This window comes from Lingula anatina, chromosome 1 (assembly GCF_051362555.1).
Source record: "Lingula anatina isolate TDL-2025a chromosome 1, LinAna3.0, whole genome shotgun sequence".
NCBI classification, from domain to species: Eukaryota; Metazoa; Brachiopoda; class Lingulata; order Lingulida; family Lingulidae; genus Lingula; species Lingula anatina.
The window spans coordinates 43,726,308-43,749,257 of record NC_141767.1 but is presented as its reverse complement, the minus strand read 5'-3'; the positions used below and the strand labels follow the sequence as shown (position 1 = coordinate 43,749,257).

General features: G+C 35.8%; 1 protein-coding gene across 7 annotated transcripts; it reads right to left on the bottom strand.

Moving 5' to 3' along the window:
- Nucleotides 1–1,305: 1,305 nt before the first annotated feature.
- LOC106158076 (ATP-dependent chromatin remodeler CHD1) lies at nucleotides 1,306–21,872 on the bottom strand. 7 transcript variants are annotated; one of them, XM_013533926.2, is made up of 37 exons: nucleotides 21,431–21,872; nucleotides 18,304–18,521; nucleotides 17,801–18,086; nucleotides 17,372–17,455; nucleotides 17,160–17,215; nucleotides 16,850–16,948; nucleotides 16,526–16,687; nucleotides 15,562–15,609; nucleotides 14,537–14,670; nucleotides 14,028–14,253; nucleotides 13,532–13,632; nucleotides 13,160–13,338; nucleotides 12,719–12,846; nucleotides 12,281–12,497; nucleotides 12,027–12,116; nucleotides 11,612–11,802; nucleotides 11,296–11,431; nucleotides 10,907–11,119; nucleotides 10,394–10,546; nucleotides 10,099–10,170; nucleotides 9,651–9,800; nucleotides 9,284–9,435; nucleotides 8,810–9,066; nucleotides 8,545–8,663; nucleotides 8,176–8,408; nucleotides 7,872–8,014; nucleotides 7,503–7,638; nucleotides 6,944–7,199; nucleotides 6,592–6,819; nucleotides 6,346–6,444; nucleotides 5,940–6,118; nucleotides 5,452–5,560; nucleotides 5,182–5,312; nucleotides 4,125–4,304; nucleotides 3,745–3,828; nucleotides 2,992–3,198; nucleotides 1,306–2,730 (listed from the first exon to the last, which is right to left on the bottom strand). In XM_013533926.2, the coding sequence occupies exons 1-37, from the start codon at nucleotides 21,440–21,442 to the stop codon at nucleotides 2,385–2,387; spliced, it is 5,814 nt and encodes a 1,937-aa protein (XP_013389380.1). In that variant the 5' UTR covers nucleotides 21,443–21,872; the 3' UTR covers nucleotides 1,306–2,384. The 7 variants fall into 7 exon arrangements, with proteins under 7 accessions (XP_013389380.1, XP_013389381.1, XP_086855332.1 ...); XM_013533927.2 differs by having other exon boundaries at nucleotides 7,503–7,635; XM_086999206.1 differs by having other exon boundaries at nucleotides 17,825–18,086.
- Nucleotides 21,873–22,950: the final 1,078 nt, after the last annotated feature.

The window sequence follows — 22,950 nt, the reverse complement described above, 5'->3', positions numbered from 1 at the left end:
GAACGGAAAATGTTGCTGCTCGCCGCGCTTTCTGAAATAAAGCAGACAGACTTCACACATCAAGATGGCTGATTGACACGGACAAAAGGGAAGAATTAATTAAAGAGATACTTTTCTGGCTGCAAGCTTGCTGCCGAAAATGATAAACATTCCTCACTTAGCAATATGCCTACATTCGTTCTGACTTGACGATCTTTGCAGCAATGGTTCCAGAATCACAATGCACGCAAATATTCCAGTATATGGACAATTTTCGGTTTTAGTTGCATAATTTGCATGATATTGAAATGGAGATTTTATTCTCTTAATTAACTTTGACAGATCTCACAGCACTAGAGTAGGCGATTTCATTCCAGAAATATGCACTTAATCCACACCAGTTTAAACCTCCATAACTAGTCATATATGACCGTGTTTTTTCAAGTCTGGGAGGTCAATTAATCTTTCGCCAGAAGGCGATGAATTTCCTGAAAACGAAATAAAAGACGGGTGCTGGTCAGTCCGTATTATTTGGATAGGATCGTATGACTCTATTATCGGGAGAGTTCTTGTTTTCTAAACAATTCTCGACACACTCGTCCTCCCATGGGCACACTGCTGGTAACCACGCAGGCCAAATGTGTTTGTTGTTCCGAGCACATAATTACCATGATTATTGCAGCGGGAAGAGCAGGGAGTCGCTTTGCGGGCCGTGCAGCAAGCAGGAGTGGCAGTTAATTATAAGATAATTGGCAGGGCATTTTTTGATCCACAATCCCCAAGAAGAATACGAGTTCTCCTTGCATGGCATATTCTGTGAGGTTTATGTCGACATTTCATGTGATATTTATGTAATCCATTATTTAACAACCACCCTCGTTTGACAAACCGTTTGTTTTGTGACCCACATGCATTTCTTTGTTAAAAGAATTTGGTCATCAACCACACCTCACAATTCTTGACATTTCCGATGGCCCATACCTTCACATTTGTCATTGTGATAAAACTAATTTGTCACAGCTCTCCGCCTTCCCCAACATCAGCAAATTTTATTTTTTCAATTCCGTTTATCACCAGGCTCAATTCAACAGAAATAGTTATAATTCACGTTTTTTTTTATTCAGCAGAAGTGCTTCCTACTAAATTGCCGTTAAAATCGAATCAATTTATTATCAGTTTAGGATTCCCATCTAGTAATTTTTATGCTTCAATACACAATGAACTCCACTTTTAATAAATAGTAAATGTTTGAGGCGTTTGGTATTGAAATCCGAGAAAATGAAGAGTCAGACATATTTATCGTAAATGGAGAAGCATGGTAACTCATAAATTTATACTGCATTTTATTCGTAGAATTTTATGTACAATAGGATCTGTACAAAACTTATGAAATACAAATGAAATGTACAACAATACAATTCGCATGTACAGGAAATATTTGGGAAAATTTCCAGTTAGTCTTTAGTTCGTCCAGTTGTGGCTTGAATACGTCAACAGACATGCATGTTGTTCTTTTTTCGATGGAACATTGGATACCGAGCATAAGAACACATCTCAAATATATATAGCCACGCCTCTTTGCTCCACTACGGTAAGCTCCTTGGCGCGTAAGGCTACGGGAGCAAAACTTCCAAAGAACTTCCCATAGGGCACATGTTGTTCACTTAGTGAATATCATCGAAGCGCTCAGCAAATAGCTCCCCACACATATCGATATCAAATCACTGTCCATGTGACACCCTTGAAAATTTCTTGAAATATTGCATATCAACTGTGATAAAAATAAGTACCAAGCTAAATGCTGACAAATAACTTAACGAACTGGGTTCTTAATATTGCACCAATACAACTGACACCTGGAGCTTTTCCGCAATATCACTTGCATCCTCAATTGTAACTCTCTGTAAACAGTTAACAATAATAATTTAATCACGATTCTATTGTGGTCAATTCTAAAGACAAAATTGACTCAAAAGACAGGTCTCAATGCATGTAAGTCAGTTTTCACAACTAATGCAGAAAAATAATGAAAATACCAATAATTGCAGGAATAAATAAATGTAAAACAATGGCAATGGATTTTAAAGAAAATAGACCAATATCAATCAGCCCATACACGTCAGCTGCACTCTGCCTAGATGTTTATCATGGACATCTAGAAAGCTCTGTGACCAGCTGTGACACATATGCCTGGGATAAAATACATAGGAAATGTACCCTGCTCTGCAAGCAATTTAAGGGGAAAAAACACTGTTTATTACCAGACAACTAAAATATGAATGGTCCACTGCCCATATTAAATGTTCCCACCCATCTTCAAATCAAGGCACAGCATCTGTTTGGCAAGTACTGATCTGAAGGGAATGCTGGGCAATGGTGCTGAAAGGCAGTTCAGTGTGAAAATGCTAATGTGTCATAGAATCTGACGGTGATAATACACTTTGGCTTGTGTCTGGCGTAGAGTGTCCATACTTCAGAGACGGTTTATTGAAGGAATCTCCAGAGTTAGTGTCTTCCAGTAAACTCCTGTGATACTGTTCAGTTGGAGATGATATATTTGCATTTGGTTTGTGGTCTTTAGGGGAAGGCCTATGGGATTTTTGGCTTTGTTTTTGATGCAGTCCATCCTTGGACGAAGGACTTCTGTATTCAGTTCTGGGATCTTTATTTGATCTTTCTCTGTCTCGGCCTCTGTCTCTGTCATAGTAATCCGATTTTCTCTTTCTGTCTCTATCTCGCTCTCCACGATATCTAAAAAAAAAAGACGAAATATGCAACTTACCCTTTCCTGAATGTTTTTCAACTGTGTACACTCTCAATCTTATATGAACATGATAGTCATTTACTGCAAACTTAGTCTACTATATTTACCTTTTGAAAAAAGTCAAATTTGTTTAAGTGTGGATGTCATCAATAAATTAAAATCTAAAAACTGTACTATCATCTTTTTAAAAAAAATTAATTTTCAAGTTCTGACAGTTAAAGCAATGAATATCTCTTCCCCAGTCCTACCTGTCCTCATGCCTGTGTGCTCCCTGGTCTCCTCCTGCCCTGTAGTCAGGTCTGTCAGGGCGCTCTCCCCTGTGATGGAAGTCTGACCTGTGCTCCCCTTGTTTGTGTTCCCTATTCCTGTTGTGCTCCCGACTGTACTCTCTCCCATACTCTCTGTCATAGCGATGGTAGTTGTCACGATGGTAGTAGTCTTGCCGCTTGTGTTCCCTAAGAAAGACACGAAAAATATAGTTTTTATGGGAGTAAGCACAGTGAAGCACATCATATTGAGACCACAGGACAATTGCCTTGCTACAAAGTTTTAATGAAGTACCAAAAATGATTCCACATGTTTTCCCTGAGATTAGAAGGAGAACATTTAACCAATTGCTTGACAAGCTGAATTATAGATCAGCTAGCAAGGTCTAGTTTCATTGTGTCCCTCTCAGCTGACAACCTCTTGCCATTTATTGGCTTTTTTATCCAGCCCATGGAATTGGGAGGAAATACCATTGTTATGACAGTCATCAGCTAAGAATGACTAAATACAAAGAAGACTCCAGAGGTCTTTCATGACTTGATCCAGAACCGCGTAGTAACAGTAGTCCTTCAATGTTTTTTTAAATAATTATTAAATAAAATCACTTAACAATAATTTTTATTGAATCAGATCTAAAAAAAAAAAAAAAAAAAAAAAAAAACATATCCCCCAGCATTCTACAAATTCAAATGACACAATCAGTCCAGAGTCATTCAGCCATGCTGACCACTCACCGTGGAGGTACATCATGTGCACCAGGATGGAAGCTACGCTGGCCCTCATTAGGAGGAGGACGGTTATAGGAATTTTCAGAGTGACTGGAAGATAAATTACAACCAGTTTTATCATTTAAAATAACCTAAACCATAAATCTCAACTATGTCAATTAACTTCTATACACAAAGACAAAAGCTTTAACAAAACACTTATTCCAGCAAGCATTTAAAAACAACACAATATAACAAACGAGGATGAAAGCCAACATGCAATTTTTAGCCCATGCTGACAAATAAATTTTCATCTGAGAACTACAAAATACATCATCCTGGCTATATATAAATGAAAAGCAAACTTTATGCTTGTGAAGATCCCACCAGTTACAGTTTGTACTCACCGATTTCTCTGCTGCTCGTCAATGCTGGAAAGAGGGCTAGCGTGCTGCCACCTACTGAGAGGACTATTCGTACTGCCTTCCCACCCACTAGCAAGCACATTACGGAAAGACGGTGGGTGGTTATTATAGGAGGTGCTGGTGTTGGCACGCTGCCCATTGCTTACACTGGAAGTGGTAGTACTGCAGTGGAAAATAAATATAGAAATAAAAAGTCGAAGGCTGGTTCAATTCATTCATAGTGTCTTATGCACATGCATATAAAAGCAGCCAACAAAATGGCACAATCAAGTGATAACTGAACTCCTCAATAAAAAGCAATTTGCCCCCTTCAGAAAAAGTGTGGTCACTTTTACAAGACCCCATGATGCATTCCTGTCTGCATCAAATGCTGGGGAATTTCTTATTCATGTACACAACCTTGCAAAGGGCCTGGGCTCTTTTCCAAATATCACAAAATGGCAAATACAGTAGATAACAAAAACATCTTCTGGTTCCTAGAACTGCTTGTAAAAAAAATTTTTTTAATTACCCTCAAGCCCGCCCTTCTTACACATATGGAGCACACTGGTGAGAACACATACCAGTATTTGTTGCAGATATGAATGTTCTTCTTATAATATAAAATTCTCAAGTGATGATGGTAGGCAAAATATTACAGGTGGACAAAACTTTGAGGAGTTCACATTTCCTATAATTATAGGCAATTCTTATACAAGCAAAATTTCACAGTCCCATAAACCAAACATCAAGAACTGCTTAGTGACACGAGTTTCATTTCCTCATTTCTTAATTCTTTTGTCAAATTTGGTAAAAAAAGTTTGTTTACACGAACATGAGGGAACACAACCCAGTTTTTTCCCCATACTAGCATGCAGGGCCTGTAAGGAAACGTGACCAAGGCGCCAGTAGGACTACAAAGCAAACAAGTCTGCCATGGCAAGCCCTATTACGCATGCTCACTGGACAATATACATACAGTTCAAGTCTATACTCACTGCTCTCCCTTGCCCAGAAGATAAGACAGTTCATTTATATTGTGTTAAATAGCTATACCAACCTATCTCTACTCCTTTCTCCTTCAGCTTGCCTCTTTAATTTCCTCTGCTTACTTTCTTCTAGAGGTCTTTTCTTGCCTCTCCTACTTTGTTGATTAACAGTTTCCCCCTGACTGCTTTCTGGGTTCAATGCCTGAAAAAGAAAAGTAACCTTTCACTGCAAAACTCCACCTAACTACACTTAAATTATATATGAAAACAAATTCAAATGATTAAAATTCCTGCCCCGAGTAGTTTTAAGACAACGTTTGAACCTGAAGATCTGTACTGACCTCTGTTCTGTCCCTTTCTTCTTCACGTTTCTTGCAAGCATGTTTGTACAGCTTGTGAAGCTTCCTTGCATCAAACTCGGTAAACTTGGAGACAAAGATCCACAGATTGCTAAAAAACATAGATTAAACAGCCTTTTTACAATTATTGATAAAAACATATTCAAACATAGACATATATGACTGCATAGCACTTTTTTCCCATGAAAACACTTTCTTTAAATTTTGATGAGTCTCTTTATCTAATGCTCTTGCCAAAATAGCCATATGCCTAAAACAGAGGAATTTAGCTTGGAAAGAGTAGTATTTTGCCTTTTTTTAAATATCAACTTGGTGAAAAATCAAATATTTAGCTAAAACAAAACAAGAAGAGACTGTTAGAGTAACCTGGGCATCTACACTGCAACATAAATGAACCCATCTTTCACTGTATCTCTCTATGCAAATACATTTACATATTCATACGTGTGTTTATATATATATATAAATACCTTCGCCATTCTTTAATCTTATCTGGATCATTGAATTCCCCCAGGCACTCATTGATATGGTCTCCTATCTTGAGTAAACATGTCCTCATATGTGTGAGCACCTCCTTCTCAGACAAACCCTCATCAGGGTTGCCCAGCTGTTTGAGAGCCTTCTTCACGGGTCTCATTTTCTCTTTGCACTGGGAGAGATTACAGTAAATGCTGATGAATTTCTTGGAAAAATAGTCATAAAGGCATACTCAGGTAAAGAAATAATTTCCAGGCCAAAGATTTTTTTTAATGATGTGGTAAACCTACTGAAATGAAAACAAAATTTTTTAACCCAAGTTTTGTTCTTTTAACTGTTCAACTTTCTTTAAATGTTATAAAAGCAACTTGGCAATTTAAAAAGAAGAATTTGACTAACCTCGTTAAATGTGGAGGGTTCCAAATCTTCAACTGCTACAGATACTGGTTCAGAGTTGGCAGTAAAATGCATTGGACCAGCTGCCTTCTTCTTACTCTTCTACAGTACAAAAAAATAAATATAAATGCATATATCTAAAGATTTCATACCACCTTTTCATATCTCTCATCAAATGTATTATAATATTTTGGGGGTTGTTTAAGTCGTACTTTTACCCTCATCTACTTTACAAATGAGCCCTGTTACCTTTTTCTCTTTCTTCTCCTTTTTCCTGATTTTCTTCTCCTCTGCTGCCTTGTCTTTTCCCTTCTCCTCACCATCCTTCTTGTTCTTCCCTTTCCTCTTCTTTGGACTTTCCAGCTTACTATCTCCAACATCCATCGTTGACTCATCTAAACTGATGTTTTCCTTTTTCTCAGATTCACTAGCTTTCTTTTTCCTCCTGTTTTGCTTCTTGGGTTTTGTTTTTTCATCCTATTGAGAGGAAAGCATACAACTGTAACACGTTTTGTTAATGTTCAACTGAAGTAATAAGTCAACACTTAATAAGTAATGCATTACACATGATTTCAACTGACCCCAAAAACCTCACACCCACCTCTCCTTTATTGGGTTCCATCTGTTTTCTAAGAATCTTGAGCAAATAGTCAACACGGGTTTGCAAGTGCTTGGCTTGAGGTTTGAGATCACCATCAGGCAAGATCTTGTCATGTAAATTTAGGTCTGGGTCCATCTTGATGGCTTCCCAGCTTCCCACTCCATATTCGTAGACACCTTTGAGAAGGCTGGTGTCCTCCTCCTCCCCCCAGGGACAGTCCCAGTTAGCAGACTTCACCCTAGCTGTGAGTGTGTACCTGAAACATCCACACGTTCACATTAGCTATAGGTGCACTTACCATCATCCACCTTTCTCAATCTGAATACATTTTGACCGTCTCTGGTAAAAATTAATTTTTGGTCATGACCAAAAACTGTAAAGGGTAAAGGTACCAATTAATCAGAGTGAAACAAAGTCCATCATGCCTATCCCTACACATTCAAAATAAAATACCAATTTTTTTCTATAATTCAAACATAAAACATGAAACGGCATCTGGGCATTGTCAAAAGGACAAAATTTCGGAAATTAAATATTTAATACTAAACAATATACATACTTTTTCCTCTCTTCCTTTTCTGCTGGAATGGTTTTGGTGAGAGGCTCCAGCTCCTCCATGGCACTTAATACTGACTTGGCATTCACTGTCACACTAGACAACTTGATCACTGGACCACGGTGGGTCTTCTTGCCTGCTTCAGAAATCACAAGTATTAGACTTTTTATATTATGTTTACTAGTATAACAGAACTTTCATTTAACTGATCTTACTTGCATTTTTAATAAAAATAATTACAGCAGCAATACAGTCAGTTATGGTGTTCTTTTCTCAGCTTTCTCTCCATCTCTGTGGGAGCTGTCTTGAAAATTTTTAGTTTCAGTGGCATGAAAACAATGACTCAACTTCATGCACCATATTTGAACATACCTTCAAAGTTTGGATCCTCCTCTAGCTTGGTTTTATACTCGGCCATGGCCTGCTCACACTCCCTGTGTAGCAGCTCAGCTAATCTCTTCAGGTCAGCCTGGGACTTCTCAGACAGCTCAGCATCACAGGCTATGGCATCCAGTCTGGAATATCAACAGAAGTAAGGCAAACTGATACTTTGACATGGGTGCTATCATTAGGAGAAATTATTACTTTATACGACTGGCAAAGTTTAATACTGTATCATGTACCATTATAATAATGAAGTTTAACTTCATGTTATTAATCAAGTTTGCTTATTCACCTGCTGAGAGGATTTCCAAATCTCTTGAAACTTCTGATGAACCTGCGAACCTCGGCGTCTGTGAAACCCTTGATGGTGTCTCTAGCCACAGTCCGTGGACGGCCTCGTTTCTTGGGCTTATCATCATCTCCAGAATCACTGTCACTACTTTCGTCTTCCTCCTCCTCCTGTTTTCTGCCTTTCTTTTTCTTTTTTCCACCATCAGCATCAGACTGTTCATAGTCAGGGTCCAGCTGAAGTAACATTAACAATGACAGTTTATAAAGGCTTGAAATTCTTAAGTTTCTTTTACACACCAGGCTAATCATTTTTTGATGATCAATTACTCTAACTTAAGCCTTTCACACTAAAAAATTAGTGGTTATTCACCTGCTGTAGGGTTTTTCTACTCCTAGGGGGTAAGTGTAGGTTTAGTAGCTGTTGCTGCCTTTCCTCTTCTTCAACCTTCTGCCTTTCATTTTCTGGTATGATTTCTTCCCAGGATTTTGCTATGACAAGAAAAAAAAAATTGCATCACAACATAAAAATAAAGATCCTGAAAAAACTGCCACACCAACCACAATCTGAACATCATTGTGTGCATGTAAGTTTGTGTAAACAATAATAATAATAAAATAAATATCCAAATAATCACCCTTTTCTGCCTCTTCCCTATGAATATTTTCAATCTCCTCATCTTCCATATTGTCAAAACTGACGACTTTGAAAGCAGACAACAATTCCTCCCCAACACTGTGGTTATCCTCTGTTTCCCGTGTCTCTGCCCTACTCAGGATGTCATCTATGTCCACATGAGGTTCTTCCTCCTCGCCCTCATTTTCCTTAAAGAGATCTTCAGCACCAAATTTTAAAATTGCAGTCAATTCCTCCTTGTTGAATGGAGTACTAGAGCTAAAAGAAAAAAAATGAAAAAATGTTTAATGAAAGCTCTGAATTAAAATCAAAGTTATGTAGATTCTACTGAGAACAAAAGAAATAGTGCAATTATGAATAAGATAACAAAATTTTACTTCTGACTGGCTGAATGTGTACCTTTGACAGCTTTTCCATCCACTTATGAATTAGCAAGCTAAATTCAGTTAACATCCAAAAACTGAACACCTCTTACCTAGCTCCGGGCATTGACCCTCTGTTGAGCACCGTTCTGCCTGTAGTGTCCATTCGTTGGATGATGAGATGATCTAAAACCATCTTTCTTTTGGCACGTTCAATGATGTCTTCTTCTACACTATTTTTTATCACAAGACGATACACACTAACCTATAGAAAAGAAAAAAAAAAAAATGAAAATCTGAAGACTTTCAAAAAGTCAATAATTTATGCTAAGGGAGGAAAAAAGTAACCATCTGCTGTGTTAACATTACAGCCAACTAGGACTAGAAGCAGACTAAACCTGACATCTTGAGAGTTAGTCTGTAAAAATCTGGTATTATCAGATGCAGTAAGTCTCATTTAAGATGCAATAAAATAAGTACTTGGTTCTTCTGCCCTATTCTGTGAGCTCTGGCCTGAGCCTGCAGGTCATTCTGAGGATTCCAGTCACTATCAAAGATGATCACAGTGTCTGCTGTAGCAAGATTCACACCAAGCCCTCCAGCACGTGTGGAGAGCAGGAAACAGAAGTCCTGGAAATTGAAAATGCATATATGTCATTGAGTAGCTTGTTAAGTCAATCAAAAAGTGCCCAATATTTTAAGTAGCATGATTACCATGCCACAAACTGCTAGCTGATCCTTTAACAAAAGATGAAGCAAACTGACAGTTTAAAATAAATACTGGTCCTATGAGTAACAAGTCCATTCTCAAACATCAAGCCTCAAGTAAATAAATTAGAATCCACACTATACACATGTAACTCTATACAGCATACACAGTCAGGTATATATTTATGGAGTACTCAACATACATATATAGATCACATACCTGGGATCCCTCTGCATTGAAATGGTCCAAGGCCTGTTTCCTCAACTCACCTCGTATAGACCCATCTAACCTCTAAAAACGAGTCAAACCAAAAAGTTACAGGATGGTTAATAATGAAATACATTTTCTTATCATGTGTCTTTCTTTTTTAATTCTTCTATAAAATCTAAGCAGATATATAATTAAGTAAATAAAATAAAAAAGTAGACTTCATACAACCAGAATTTCAACTACACAATTTTATTGCCCACTTATTGCCACTATATCATTAACAGATAAGTAAGGATTCACTTACTTGGAATGGAAAATGTCTTAACTGCAGATATTCTGCAAGAATGTCCAGCATTCGCACCATCTGTGAAAATATTAGTACTCTGTGGCCCGTTTCCCTGAGACGCAACAGCAGTTTGTCCAGGAGTATTAACTTCCCACTGCACCGAATCAGATTCTGGAGAGTAAAAGCCATGGTAAGTGAAGTGTCACACATGTATAGAACACTATTCAAATAGGTGAAAAGGAGATGAAGTGCTGACATTATGCTCACATGCAGAAACGGTGGAGAGGTAGCATCTCTTTACTCCCACTTACGGATTCATAAGTTTTTCTGTTAAGTCTTAAATTGAGATTAGATGGAGTGGGGTCGAGATAGCTGCCTAGGCCAAAAAAATTTTGGTTTCCAAAAAGTCAGAAATCCACCAATAGTCGGAAAAATCTCACTCCTTTTATAGATATATTAGTGTGTACATTAGTGTGTTAAACTAGACTTGTTTAAACAAGTATTACTCCCAAAAGCGCTCAAACTGCTTACTGATAGTCTGTCCTGTTGCTGCTCCTCTTCTGGATCTGGGCCTCTCACTAGGTGGGAGTGATTACAACATTTCTTCAGCTCCATCACCAGATTGATGAAACCAGATATGCTGCCCTTGACACCTTTACTCAGAGCTTTGTAGTTCTTTGTAAGGATCCACCTGTAATACTGCTTCTGAATCTTGCTCATTTCCACCCTCAAGATTTGTTCAACCTGAAAAATGAAACCTTCAATTCACTGAAACAAATCTTTTAATGGATAATTTTCAATCAATGATCTCTAATTTACTTAAAGGTAAAAATAAGATCAAATCAAATTTATTTAGTCTAAAGTGTTTTTGTTTACAATATGTTAACTACAACACCTTTTCAAGTATTTAAACAACATACTTTGGCTGGAAGAGATTTTTCCACATCCTTTTTCACTCTCCTCAACAGAAATGGTTCTAGTTCTTTGTGAAGGGCAGAAAAGCCAGTCTTGTCAGCTGATGAATGGCGCTCTTCAAAATCCTCCCAAGAGTCAAACCTGCAACATGAAGATGGGGAAATATCAGTTATACGCTTACCATATTTCAAAACAAAAACTAGTAATAATATATGTATTTGCAATGGTAGACCAGACACAGTACTTGTCTTAAAAACACCAGTCACTTATTTGCAGTCTTGAGAGCAAAAAATATAAATATCAGGACAAAATTCTACTTACTTATTTGGCATAATGAAGTGAAGAAGTGACCACAACTCCTTAAGAGAGTTTTGCAGAGGAGTACCCGTTATAAGCAGTCTATGGTTTGTGTCAAACTCAAATAAGGACTTGTACAAAAGGGAGTCATCATTTTTCAGACGGTGAGCCTCATCCACTGCCAAGGATGCCCAGGCCACACTCCCCAAGAAAGACTGGAAAATATGAAATAACTCTCTGAAATGAAGCTGATTCAAGTACCACTGCTGCTTTTAACTTAAGTACAAAATATCAATGGAAGAGAACTACTGTATACTACATGTCATACTACATGTCATAACATAGATAATATTACTGCTCATTTGGTTTTTAAAAATTTGCACAGCTTATTTCTGACAAAAGAAAATGAAACAATGTTACAAGCATTTTTAAAATGTACCTTGTCTTTTAGCAGGATTTCATATGTGGTTATCAACACATTGAACTTTAATCTCTTGTTTCCCAGGTGGCACCATTCAAATTCTCTTATCTGAAAAAAACTTTTTTTAATTAACCTGCATAGCACATGCCCTTTTAAACAGCTTAAAGTCCTAATGGTCAGAATGGTATAAAAGTGTTTGTTTTCACTGATTAATATTTCCAAAATGCATATGCTTTTTCACATCCAAATAATACATTTAAGCAAGCATGTACCTTATTCCTGCTGTTGATGTCTCCCAAATAGACTACAACATTCATATCAGGAGCCCACTGTGCAAATTCTCGCTGCCAGGCAACCACTGTAGACAAAGGCACAACCAGAAGGAAAGGACCATACAACTGATGGGTGTGGCTTAAATAAGACTGGAATGCTATTGTTTGTATGGTTTTCCCTAAACCCATCTCATCAGCAAGGATCACACTGTTATCCCTGGAAAATATTAGTAGTACATTTTCTAGTTTTAATAAATAAATAAATTTATAATCAAAATATTTAAGTGACAGTTTTTTCCAAACTTGATTAAAAGGGCTGGTACTTCTCATTTTCAATATTATTTTCAATTTCAATTTCCTTTTGAATGTAGTATTTCAAGATAACTAAAAAGGTAACTGGATCTAAATCTTTACAAACTGTACAAAGGCAATCCTTACTTGCACCATGTGGATAATAACCAATTCAGCCCATCTAACTGATAATCTCTCAAAGTCAACTGTTCAGGGCCACCTATAGAGCTTGGTTGGGTTTTCAAAGGAACAAACTTGGGACGGTACTTCAAGGCCTGAAATATCACATTGTTGTTAACGACCACAGAAAATGTGGCAAAAAGTATCCAGACATACTGATACAATATAAACAAAAAATCTGAAGCATCTAAAGAATATTACCAAGAGGTTCATAATATACATCTCCATCATAGCACCTCATCCACACAGCTAATATTAAGAATAAACTTTTTCGGCATAGTTTACCTTTTTTTCATGTTCCCTTTTTCATGTTCCCTATTTATAAATAAGTTTTCTTAAACTTTCAACCAAGTTGCATATACTGTACTTAAAAATATATATACCAAGTCTAACTAAAATCACACTCACTCGACAGAGTTTGCTGGGAATTTTCTGTGACTTGTAACGTGCTTCATAGCTCTCCACTTCCTTAGGAAACTTTCTGCTGATGAGTCCCCCATCCTCCCATGTACAATCACAGTATGGCAGTCCCTGCCACTTGCATAAATAATCAGGCTGGCCACTGACGCCTTTCACATTACTATGAGCTGGAGCATGAAAGGGCAGTTAAAACAGTTACTTCTGTCCAATTCAGGAGAGCAATCAAGAAATAAATCAAATTGATCCCATCTGTTAATGTGGTCCTCACTTTTTAAAAATTTTATACTCAGTAAGTAGACTAATTCATGCACTTTGGCTTGCTTTCACCAAGGGCTGCCATTGCCAAGTTAAAAAACTCACCTATAATCCTCTCCACGATTCTGTTCTGTTCTAAAAGCTCTAGAGACATCTCTACTTGGCACTGGAAATATTCTATATCTTCTGGGCTGCTGTTGGATGTCCTGAAATATAACAACTTTCATTTTAGACAACATGCGAGTCTTACATAACAGTACTGATGGGTCTCATTGTCATATAACATCACTCTTATCAGCAAGCAGGCCAAATTCACCCCCCGCCCACCTCCTAACTTTCTTTTTATTCAGGCACTGACAGAATCCATGAATCTTTCTTCAAAAATCCTGTTGAACAAATCTGCCAGATTTTCAATGTGTAGAATGCATACCTTCATATGGATCTAATCAATTGTCAAATAGATTATTTGTTCAAATCTTGTGCTACCTGACTAATCACTCGGAGGATACTTTTTTCTTTCATACAGTATCACAAAAAAAAAAAGTTTTCTACTAAACCACCACAAACCACTTGCACAGAAGTAGGTTCACTTATCACATACCATTCTTTGATTTCTTCCTCTCTCTTCTTGAAATTCTCCACCTTCTTCATTCCATTAACTTTCTGTTCAAGCAGGGATTCTTCACTCTCCCATGTATTGTGAATGTGAGACCAGCCTTTCCATTTGATTAAGTACTGTTCAACAACATCATCTGTGTCTGGGTTTACTCCATCATTGGGATCTCCATTGTCTTCTACATTGTATATTGTGGTTTTGCTGCCTATTGCTAAAATATATTTTCCCTCACTGCTGAAGCTGATGATATATCAATCTGCATCTTCATTAATTTATATGTTTTCTTTCTTTCTTATTTATAATTTCTCTTAATTTATGTCTGCATGAAAATTTGACTTGGGTCAGTATTCAAAACTCCCCAAAACTGGTTGTTAAATATCAAGAGTTGCTGCACTGATATTTTTAGGCATGCCTCCACCACGAAATAACTTTCTGTAATGATCACACTGCATGTCTGACACCAAGTTTCTGTACAAAGGCTTCAGCTTACTTACCTTCTTTCTTTCCTTTTCTTGTATCCAACACCCTCTCTATAGTCTCTGCATTATCATTGACATCTTCTACCTGTGTGTTTGTCACCTCCACCAAATCATCAGAATCTGTCTGGCTTTCAGATTCTTCTCTGTAGCTGTAAAAGTATATATTAGACACTAAAAATATTATAACTTGAAGCTCACTTTCCTTATTCAACTGACAGCAGATGTTCTTTTTTCTGAAAAGCAATCCATAAGAAATATTACAACCATCACCTTCTGTCCTTATACCTGCTCCAAAGATCACCACTCATTTTGATAGGGATGCTAAAAACTGACTACAAAACATTGGACAAAAACCATTTCTTGCCCATCAAATAAAGACATACGTATTACATGGGAAACACTGTGTCCAACAACCAAAGAGCCAATACAGATTGACGAGAAAGTAAGACTGAAAAGAGTGCAGGCATGCACCAGACAATGACAAAATGACATTTTTGGCATGCACATCAGAAAGATTGCCAGAGACCAGATCCATGCACTATGAAGTATCCAATAAGCCCAAGTGCAATAATGTGTCAAGCACAAAGGAAGAAAAAAGAATGCCTGAAAGACCAAAGAAATTATAAGCACAAATCTGATATAGTTTACTCCCAATGATAATCAATCATGAATGTATTTAATACATGCATGTTGCACAGGCAAAATACTAAAAACTGAAAAGATGCCACTTCATGTCTAAAGCTCTGAAGGAGGACACTGAAATAACAGTAATTCTTGTGATAACAGGCAATTATCCCCATCACGCTTTTGTTGAGTAGAAGGTTCTAAAAATTCTTTGTAACCCTCAACAAAGTAAGCAAATGTACAATATACATGGGTGAAAGTGAAAAAAGTAATATTATTCACTGAAAACTAAGAGATGTGGGAGCTGTCTCAGTGGAAATAGACAAAACCATCACAACATAAAACACTTTCATCCATGAATATGTTGCAGGAAAGCAGGCGTGCAGGAATGGCATAGTTGGGCACAGGGGTCTTACCTAATCTTTTTTACAACTTTCCTTCGTGATGGGCGACCCCTACCACCCCTAAGGAAGATCAAAAATGACCATTAACTGAAACTGTAACTGAATTTGAATCTAATTAATAACCTTCCCTCCCAACCATACCTACTTATCAAAGGGAAATTGTTAACAGTTTCTACTATGACCTACTAATGGACACATCAAAATTTGTTGGGCAAACTTGTACTTCTGTTTTTTTTTAACTCTCGATCAAGTTAACTATTGAGTTCAAAAGGTTCTTCGGACATCTATGCCCTTAAAAAAAGACCAAGATAAATCATACACTTATCAAGTTGCCCAATTAGCTCCAAGTTAATTTGCACTAGCTCATTCCTTTTTATAAATGATAATGGTCATAAATTAATAATACAAAGAACAGGCCCTTTTCACCTGCTCCGAAGCATGAGCTCACGTCTTAACCAAAATGTTTCAGTTTTCAGATGCTTAGGTAGTCACTGAAAAATTGAAAACTTCCAAAGAATCCAAACTAGTTATATCCTTTTATTAGGAAAAATCAAAGAGGATACCCAAGGGTGCAATTTAAGGTTAAGGTCTCTGTGTGTTTAAAGTTTCAATGAAAATTATTAACCCCCACCCCCCAAAGACAAGATTGATTGTCTACAAACTGATAGTTGGGCAGCCCAATTTCAGTAAATCCCCCCACCCCAACTTCAAACTTTACTGTGCTGTTCATAAAAGTATCAATCTACAGTATGCAAAGAGGTATAAAACCGATACCTGGTAACAACTGAGCAGGACTGAAACTTCAAAAGAAATGTTAACTATCTGCCTTAAACTAATTTATTAATCACTTAAGTTTTGCTACAGAAATTTTGAATTCACTGATCTTTTATTGTAAGTATGACCAAATTTATGCAAGAATGACCCCCCCCCCAAAAAAAAAAAAAAGTTGGTAAGTACCTAGAAATCGATTACTTACTTGACTTTTTTATTGGTGCTTCTTGATGAAAATCGTTCCTTTCCATCTATATCACTATCACTCTCTTCACTGGAAGACTGTTTTCTTCGTCTTGCAGGAGGACGATTTCTGACTGACTTATTGTTACTGAATCTGGCATTCGGCCTACTTCTGGCTTGAGTTCTGAAAATAAAGCATCAATTCTTTATAAATATAACTCTTTGTGTAATTATACCATTACTCAAAACTCAACTTATAGTGCAGAACATCACTAGCTTTCAAGCTGAGTGATACAACAATAATCAATCATTCAAGCCTTTCTTATGTGACAGTCTGGAATTGTACCTCGTGGTGGCTTTCCGTCGTGGTTGGATTCTAGAACTTTCATCACTATCACTGTCATCATCACTACTTCCACCAAGACTGCTGCGCCAGTCCTCAGAGCTGTAAAACCATAATAATAATAATAATAATAATAATAATAATAATAATAATATGAGTTGTGTTGCACAATCTTAGTTCAATAAACCAAACATTTTATGACTTACAATACTACTTGTAACATCAAGTTTTTTAAACTAACCAATCTGCAATAATTAGTTAAAGAAATATTTTAATCTACACACAAGCTTAAAATGACCGAGTACAGACTTACTCTCTCCTTTTTCTACCACCTTTTCTCTTTGGCTTGAAATCATCACTATCACTGCCCTGTAAATAAATTTGACTTTGTGAAAACCAGTCTATAGTGACTGATATCTCTATTTCAAGTCAGCTAAACACCAAACAAGAAACATATTGCATTTTAGTTTCATCTACGCACATCAGTTTGCATTTTAAAAGAAAATTAGCAAGCAGTTAACTTACACCTCCCACATTCAGTCTGGTGGGCTCCTTTCTCTGCCTTCCTGACCTTCTAACTCCATACAGATCTGGTTGCACTTCCCATGACTACCAAAAATGTAAAAGGAATATTGTTGTAACACAAGTAATAAGCATTAAAACTAAACTTAACTCACTTGATTAAATACTGTATGCAATTAATTTATAAACAACTTCTGACAAATTTCTGAATAAATAGTTTTAACCATTTCGAATTTCTCAGAAGTTAAAAATCTCTTGTCATAAGCATGAAAAAAGTGATTGGCATTTCAGTGAAGATATATCAATATTCCACTTCAAAAATATAATAATAAAGTCAATGTAAATAAAAATTTAACAACATTGAGTTTAATTCCCATGAATAGAAATTATATGCATGTCAAATTCTAGTAAATTTGAAAAAGGAGTATTTACCTCCTTGATTTCTTTTATTCTCACTTTCTTAGGTAAGTGTGACTTAACTGCTTCACTGATGGAATTCTCTTCTACATCTAAGAAAGAGTCCTCAGTTTCACATTTGACTTCTCTTGCAGAGTTCCTTGGCGATTTCTGCTGTGTTTTCTGATTCTTAGAGTCGTTGTCATCATCATCTTCGTCATCATCATCAGATTGGCTACAAGATTCTGATCCTGATCCAGATCCTGATCCAGTTTCGGACTTTGATGAGCTTCCTGATCCAGATTCGGATTCCGATTCAGAGCTGGAATAGGCATAATTATGTAAAAAACAAAAATAATTTTTTTCCGAAACTTCTTAATTTCTTATTAAATATCACAGCAATAATTCATAAAATCCTGTGAAAAAAAAAAATGTTACTATAACCAAGTTTCACATTACTTAAATAGTAAAATGATAGTAAACTTTAAAAAATAGTCTATGGCAAATTACAGCACGATCCTGATAGACCTTTAACTGACCTTGAGCCACTTGCAGATTCAGATTCGGATTCTGAAGCACTGCCCTTTCCCCCCTTTTCCTTCTTAGAATCTACATTGTTAACTTTGTAGTTTTCATCTACACTGTAGTCTGTTACTGGTAAGTCATCTGTAGTTTTTTTGTCTTCACTCTTCTTTTCTTCCTTTGGCACAGGTGCAAACAGACCAGTTTTCAAATCAGCAAGCCCAGGAAGGTCAAACTAAAAGAATGAAAAAAAAAAAAAAAAGAATGAATAAAACAATGCACTTACCATGCATTCTTTCATTCAATAGAAATGGAATACAAGGTAACAATAAATATCATAAAAATAAATGTTCATTTTTGTTTAACAGATCAAATGCCTTCTTAAAATCATTTATTCATTTTGAATACCATATGCCTTTAACACTGTCAAATGCTTTCCAGAAATCAGGATGGTTCCAATGAGATGGACTCTTACCTAAGTTTTTAGAGTGCATAAATGTAAAATGCACTAAGTCATCAAAAATGCTAAACAAAATGACTTAATGTACACACATCCAAATACATCATCGCCATTGGCTATTTAATATATTAAAAGTATATGTTAACAATTACTGTTCTTTCTCTTGATCAAATACTGTACGGAATTAATAACAATTATAAAGTTGGCAAAGAAACACACTATCAATATATAAATATATATATTTAAATATCTTAACTGACAAGATATTACACCCATTGTCTTTCCTGAAAAATCCAATTACGACATGGATATAATGAAAAGGAATGTTTTTTTCCCAATAAACATTTCATGAAATATGAACTCAAAGATGTATCTAAAATATTTCATGGGAATAAGTATATATATATATATATACACACACATATATTTTTAATAATACAACACATAATATAAAAATGAAAATATTAAATATAAAATTCCTAATCTGTGTAACACTTTGGTAAATGATATGATAAATATTTTGGCAAAAAAATCTTGATCATAACCATAAAATAATTTAACTTAATTTAAACAAATTCTTTACTACAAAGGCAATGTTATTCAACCCATTCAATATGGCTGCCTTGAAAACTTTCCAAAATGTATATACCCCTTAAAAAATAGGGTTCCTAGCAAAAATGGGTCCCCCTTAAAATCTTAAATTTTTTAGTTCTTTAGTACTACATAGCATTGAAACATAACATACTTGTACATCTTGAATGTTCACCATCAATTATAAGGTGAATTAAGATAATATTTACTGACCTACTGCCAAATGAATAGACATACAGATATGACATATATATTGAAGTACACAAATACTGAAGGTCAACTTAAATTATCATCTTTACTGAAGCAATTACTTAACTTCTGGCAACTGATCAATATGCCATTTAACGATTTGCTGTGGTTTTCAAAAATTATCTCTTAAATTCAAATGAAAGTTCAGTTTATCTCTTCTAAGTGAGTGAATTACAGTATATGTTTAGCACAGTAATATTCTTGCAAAGTCAAAGAGTACCTTCAGGTTTATAACTGTTTTCTAGCACTTTATAAGGATCATTCAACAAATAAATATATAGCTGATTAATTTGCTTACCTTGCAATGTAATTGTCAAAGGGGAAAAACTTAAGTTTTACCAAATGGCACTAAGTTTTGCATGAAACAAGGGATATGGCAAGGCCACATTACCATGACTTTAAATTTGCATTAAAATGATCAAAATGTATTATATATGTTGATAAAAAGCTTTTTATGTGATTGACAGTATTTTTAAATTATCCTTCATCACTAGTTTTCTAACATGAAAAACAATAATAAATTAACAAATAACTCTAAAGTATCTAAAATCTAGAAATTAAGTCAAACTATATGTCCAAATATTTATTCCTAATAGTTGCTTAAACAACTTCAATAAAAGCAGACTAGGATTGCATAAAATAAAATACAGCAATGCCTACACGAGCAAAATTACATGTAATTATATACTGTCAAAAAATTAACAAAGTTTATACAATCCAATATGGCTTCCTTGATTCATTGAGTGACAAAATCTTATCACATATAAAGCAAAAATGGGTCCCTCTTATTTTCTAAAATTTCAAGAACAAATAAGAAGCTAGTGCTATCAGAATATCATCAACAAAACACAAGATGTGTTCACAACCTATTATGTGGTCAAATTGGACAAAGTATCAGTGAGCTCCCTTTTACATTACACACACCAGAAAATAATAAAATATAGAATATTTTCCTTGTTCCTTGGTTTTCTGACACTTAACAAATGCCAAGAATAGAGAGCACAATCTTAACATACTATAAGCAGTTATATAAAATGTGTAAGACACGTTAAATGGTCAAAAATTACACCTAAACCTACCCTTAAAACAATTGTAAAAGGGCAAATTTACACAAACTACCAAACTTGATTAAAATACAAGTTTATGTTCTTTTTATATTTAATGTACAGAATTCAGCTAACATAAATGTACATTAATTGGGAAATGGGCCTAAAAAACAGCCAAAGATTTGTAAAAATATATTATCACAAGTCTAAGACACTGCAAGCAGTTCTGGAAAAGCAATACCTCTCAAAAGAAGGGGTCTGTAGCAAAAAAGGGTCCCCTTCAGATTCTGAAAATTTCAAGGTCACCTGAAAGTCATTGGTTTAATCAGACAAATATCCAAAATTCAGACGTGTTCACCTTCTATAACAGTAAGAAAAAGTTCTTGGAAATACCAAGCATGTATAAACAAAACTGCTACTCTGAAAGTATGAAAAATTTCAGCCAAATTTATCTCTGTGAAAACAAAGTGAAAATGCACTCCTCACCAAGGGCGTGGCATCTCTATTTTGTGCAAATGTACATGAAACACAAATGAAGACAATACTTAACTAAATGTACAAAGAAAAAGGCCGAAAACAATGGTAGAAATGCAAGAGAGAATTCCATATCTCCCAAATATCTTCAAAATCAGTCACAATAAGCCCTTTTAAAATCCTTCGCAAATTCGTTTCTAATGGATTGCAGACATATGGAGACTCCAAAACTGTTAAGAAAAGTGAACGACGGTTCTTGAAATATAATTGCACCATACTGTCACCTGTAAACAACAAGAAAAACGTAAACAAAAGTAAGCTAACCTTGGTGGTCATTTTCAGGTAGGACTCATACTGCAATCACGTGGTAAATAACCGCTAAATATCTCGCTGGTCACGTCCCTCGTGCAGTTTTTTCACTTTAAAGAAGGTTTCCCAATCCTGTCCCTACTTTCGATTTCACTTCAGCACCTAGTTACGAGATGGTATTGCTCCAAATGTCCAACAAAAATCTGGCAATTTTCTCTTCTCAATGGATCGTTCCAAGTCCAAAAAATCGGTCAGTTTGAACACGTAATCTTCCAGTGACAGACATTATAACTTCCAAATACTGCATTTTTCAGTGCAGCTCAAGTCAAAAACGCGATATGCAGCAAAAATTTGCATTAATATGAGTCCAGAGAGCAACAAAAGATCAAACAATGCTGCTGCTCATGAATGCGATGCAAGAAAAACATGGCTGCCATATCTTTGTCCGTAAATTTGCAAAGCATCATGGGACAAATGACGCAAACCACGTAACGTCATCAACAAAATGCCATCTGCTTGCAGTTGAAGATACTTTTGATATAATATATAAAGTAAACATTAGGTCTCTCTCACTAGAGTGATAAAGGTGGTTATAAGCTTTAGATCTACTTCTTTTGCATTCATAGAGCTTTCAGAAAAAGTAATAGAAAATAACAAAAAGAAAGAAATGGGCATTATCTTGCTAATAGATGCTGATGTTTAAATTCTAATTATCATTATCTAAATTAATTTATGGCACCAATAGGCTGATTGCTGCAAATGTGGACAAAGAACGAAAAAGAACACATTGCCATAAGAAACACTGACACACAAACTGCACACAGTGAGTCAGACGCAGTGCATGATAGCAAACACGTTTTGTGAAGAAAAGGGAAAAAATCATGATGATCTTCTGTAGACTCTTTTTTACCCATATGCAATAAGTTATCCTTTACTGCAGGGAAAAAAGGCAAAGTTTAAACTGTTTTCTCGGGTTTACTGACATACGTCTATTATTTTTCTCCTAACTTCCGCCTGTGGTTGATCTACATTTTTTGTAAGTTAAAAAGAACCATCATTGTGATAGGAGAACTATATGCGTCTTCCGCCTGGTTCTGCGCATCTACCACAATCAAGGTGTACCGGTGTAACAGGAATGGAAATCCGCCAGGAACCGTAGTCCGCTTCCCATTACTTTGTACAGGTGACATTCATCCCATATACTAGCCCTAATACATGTACTCCAACTAATCCTAACTTGTAGGCCTACTAGTCATATGGGAGCCCGCACTTCCATTCCTGTTACACCTGACATGCAAAACGTCCAGGAAGTCAAATAAACAGTTTGTCAGTGTCTGTGAAATGAATTCAACATGTTCATATATTCTCTTTTTAACTTACTTAAAAAAGTTGTGCCTAAAAATAAATAAATAAATGCTTTGCCTTTTACATTCATAGATGTACATAAAAACGTAACCACTATACGAAGGAATTCATAGGCCTACTGGATATATTTTGCTTTGTATAATTTAATCAGTATTACAATGTATGTTGTC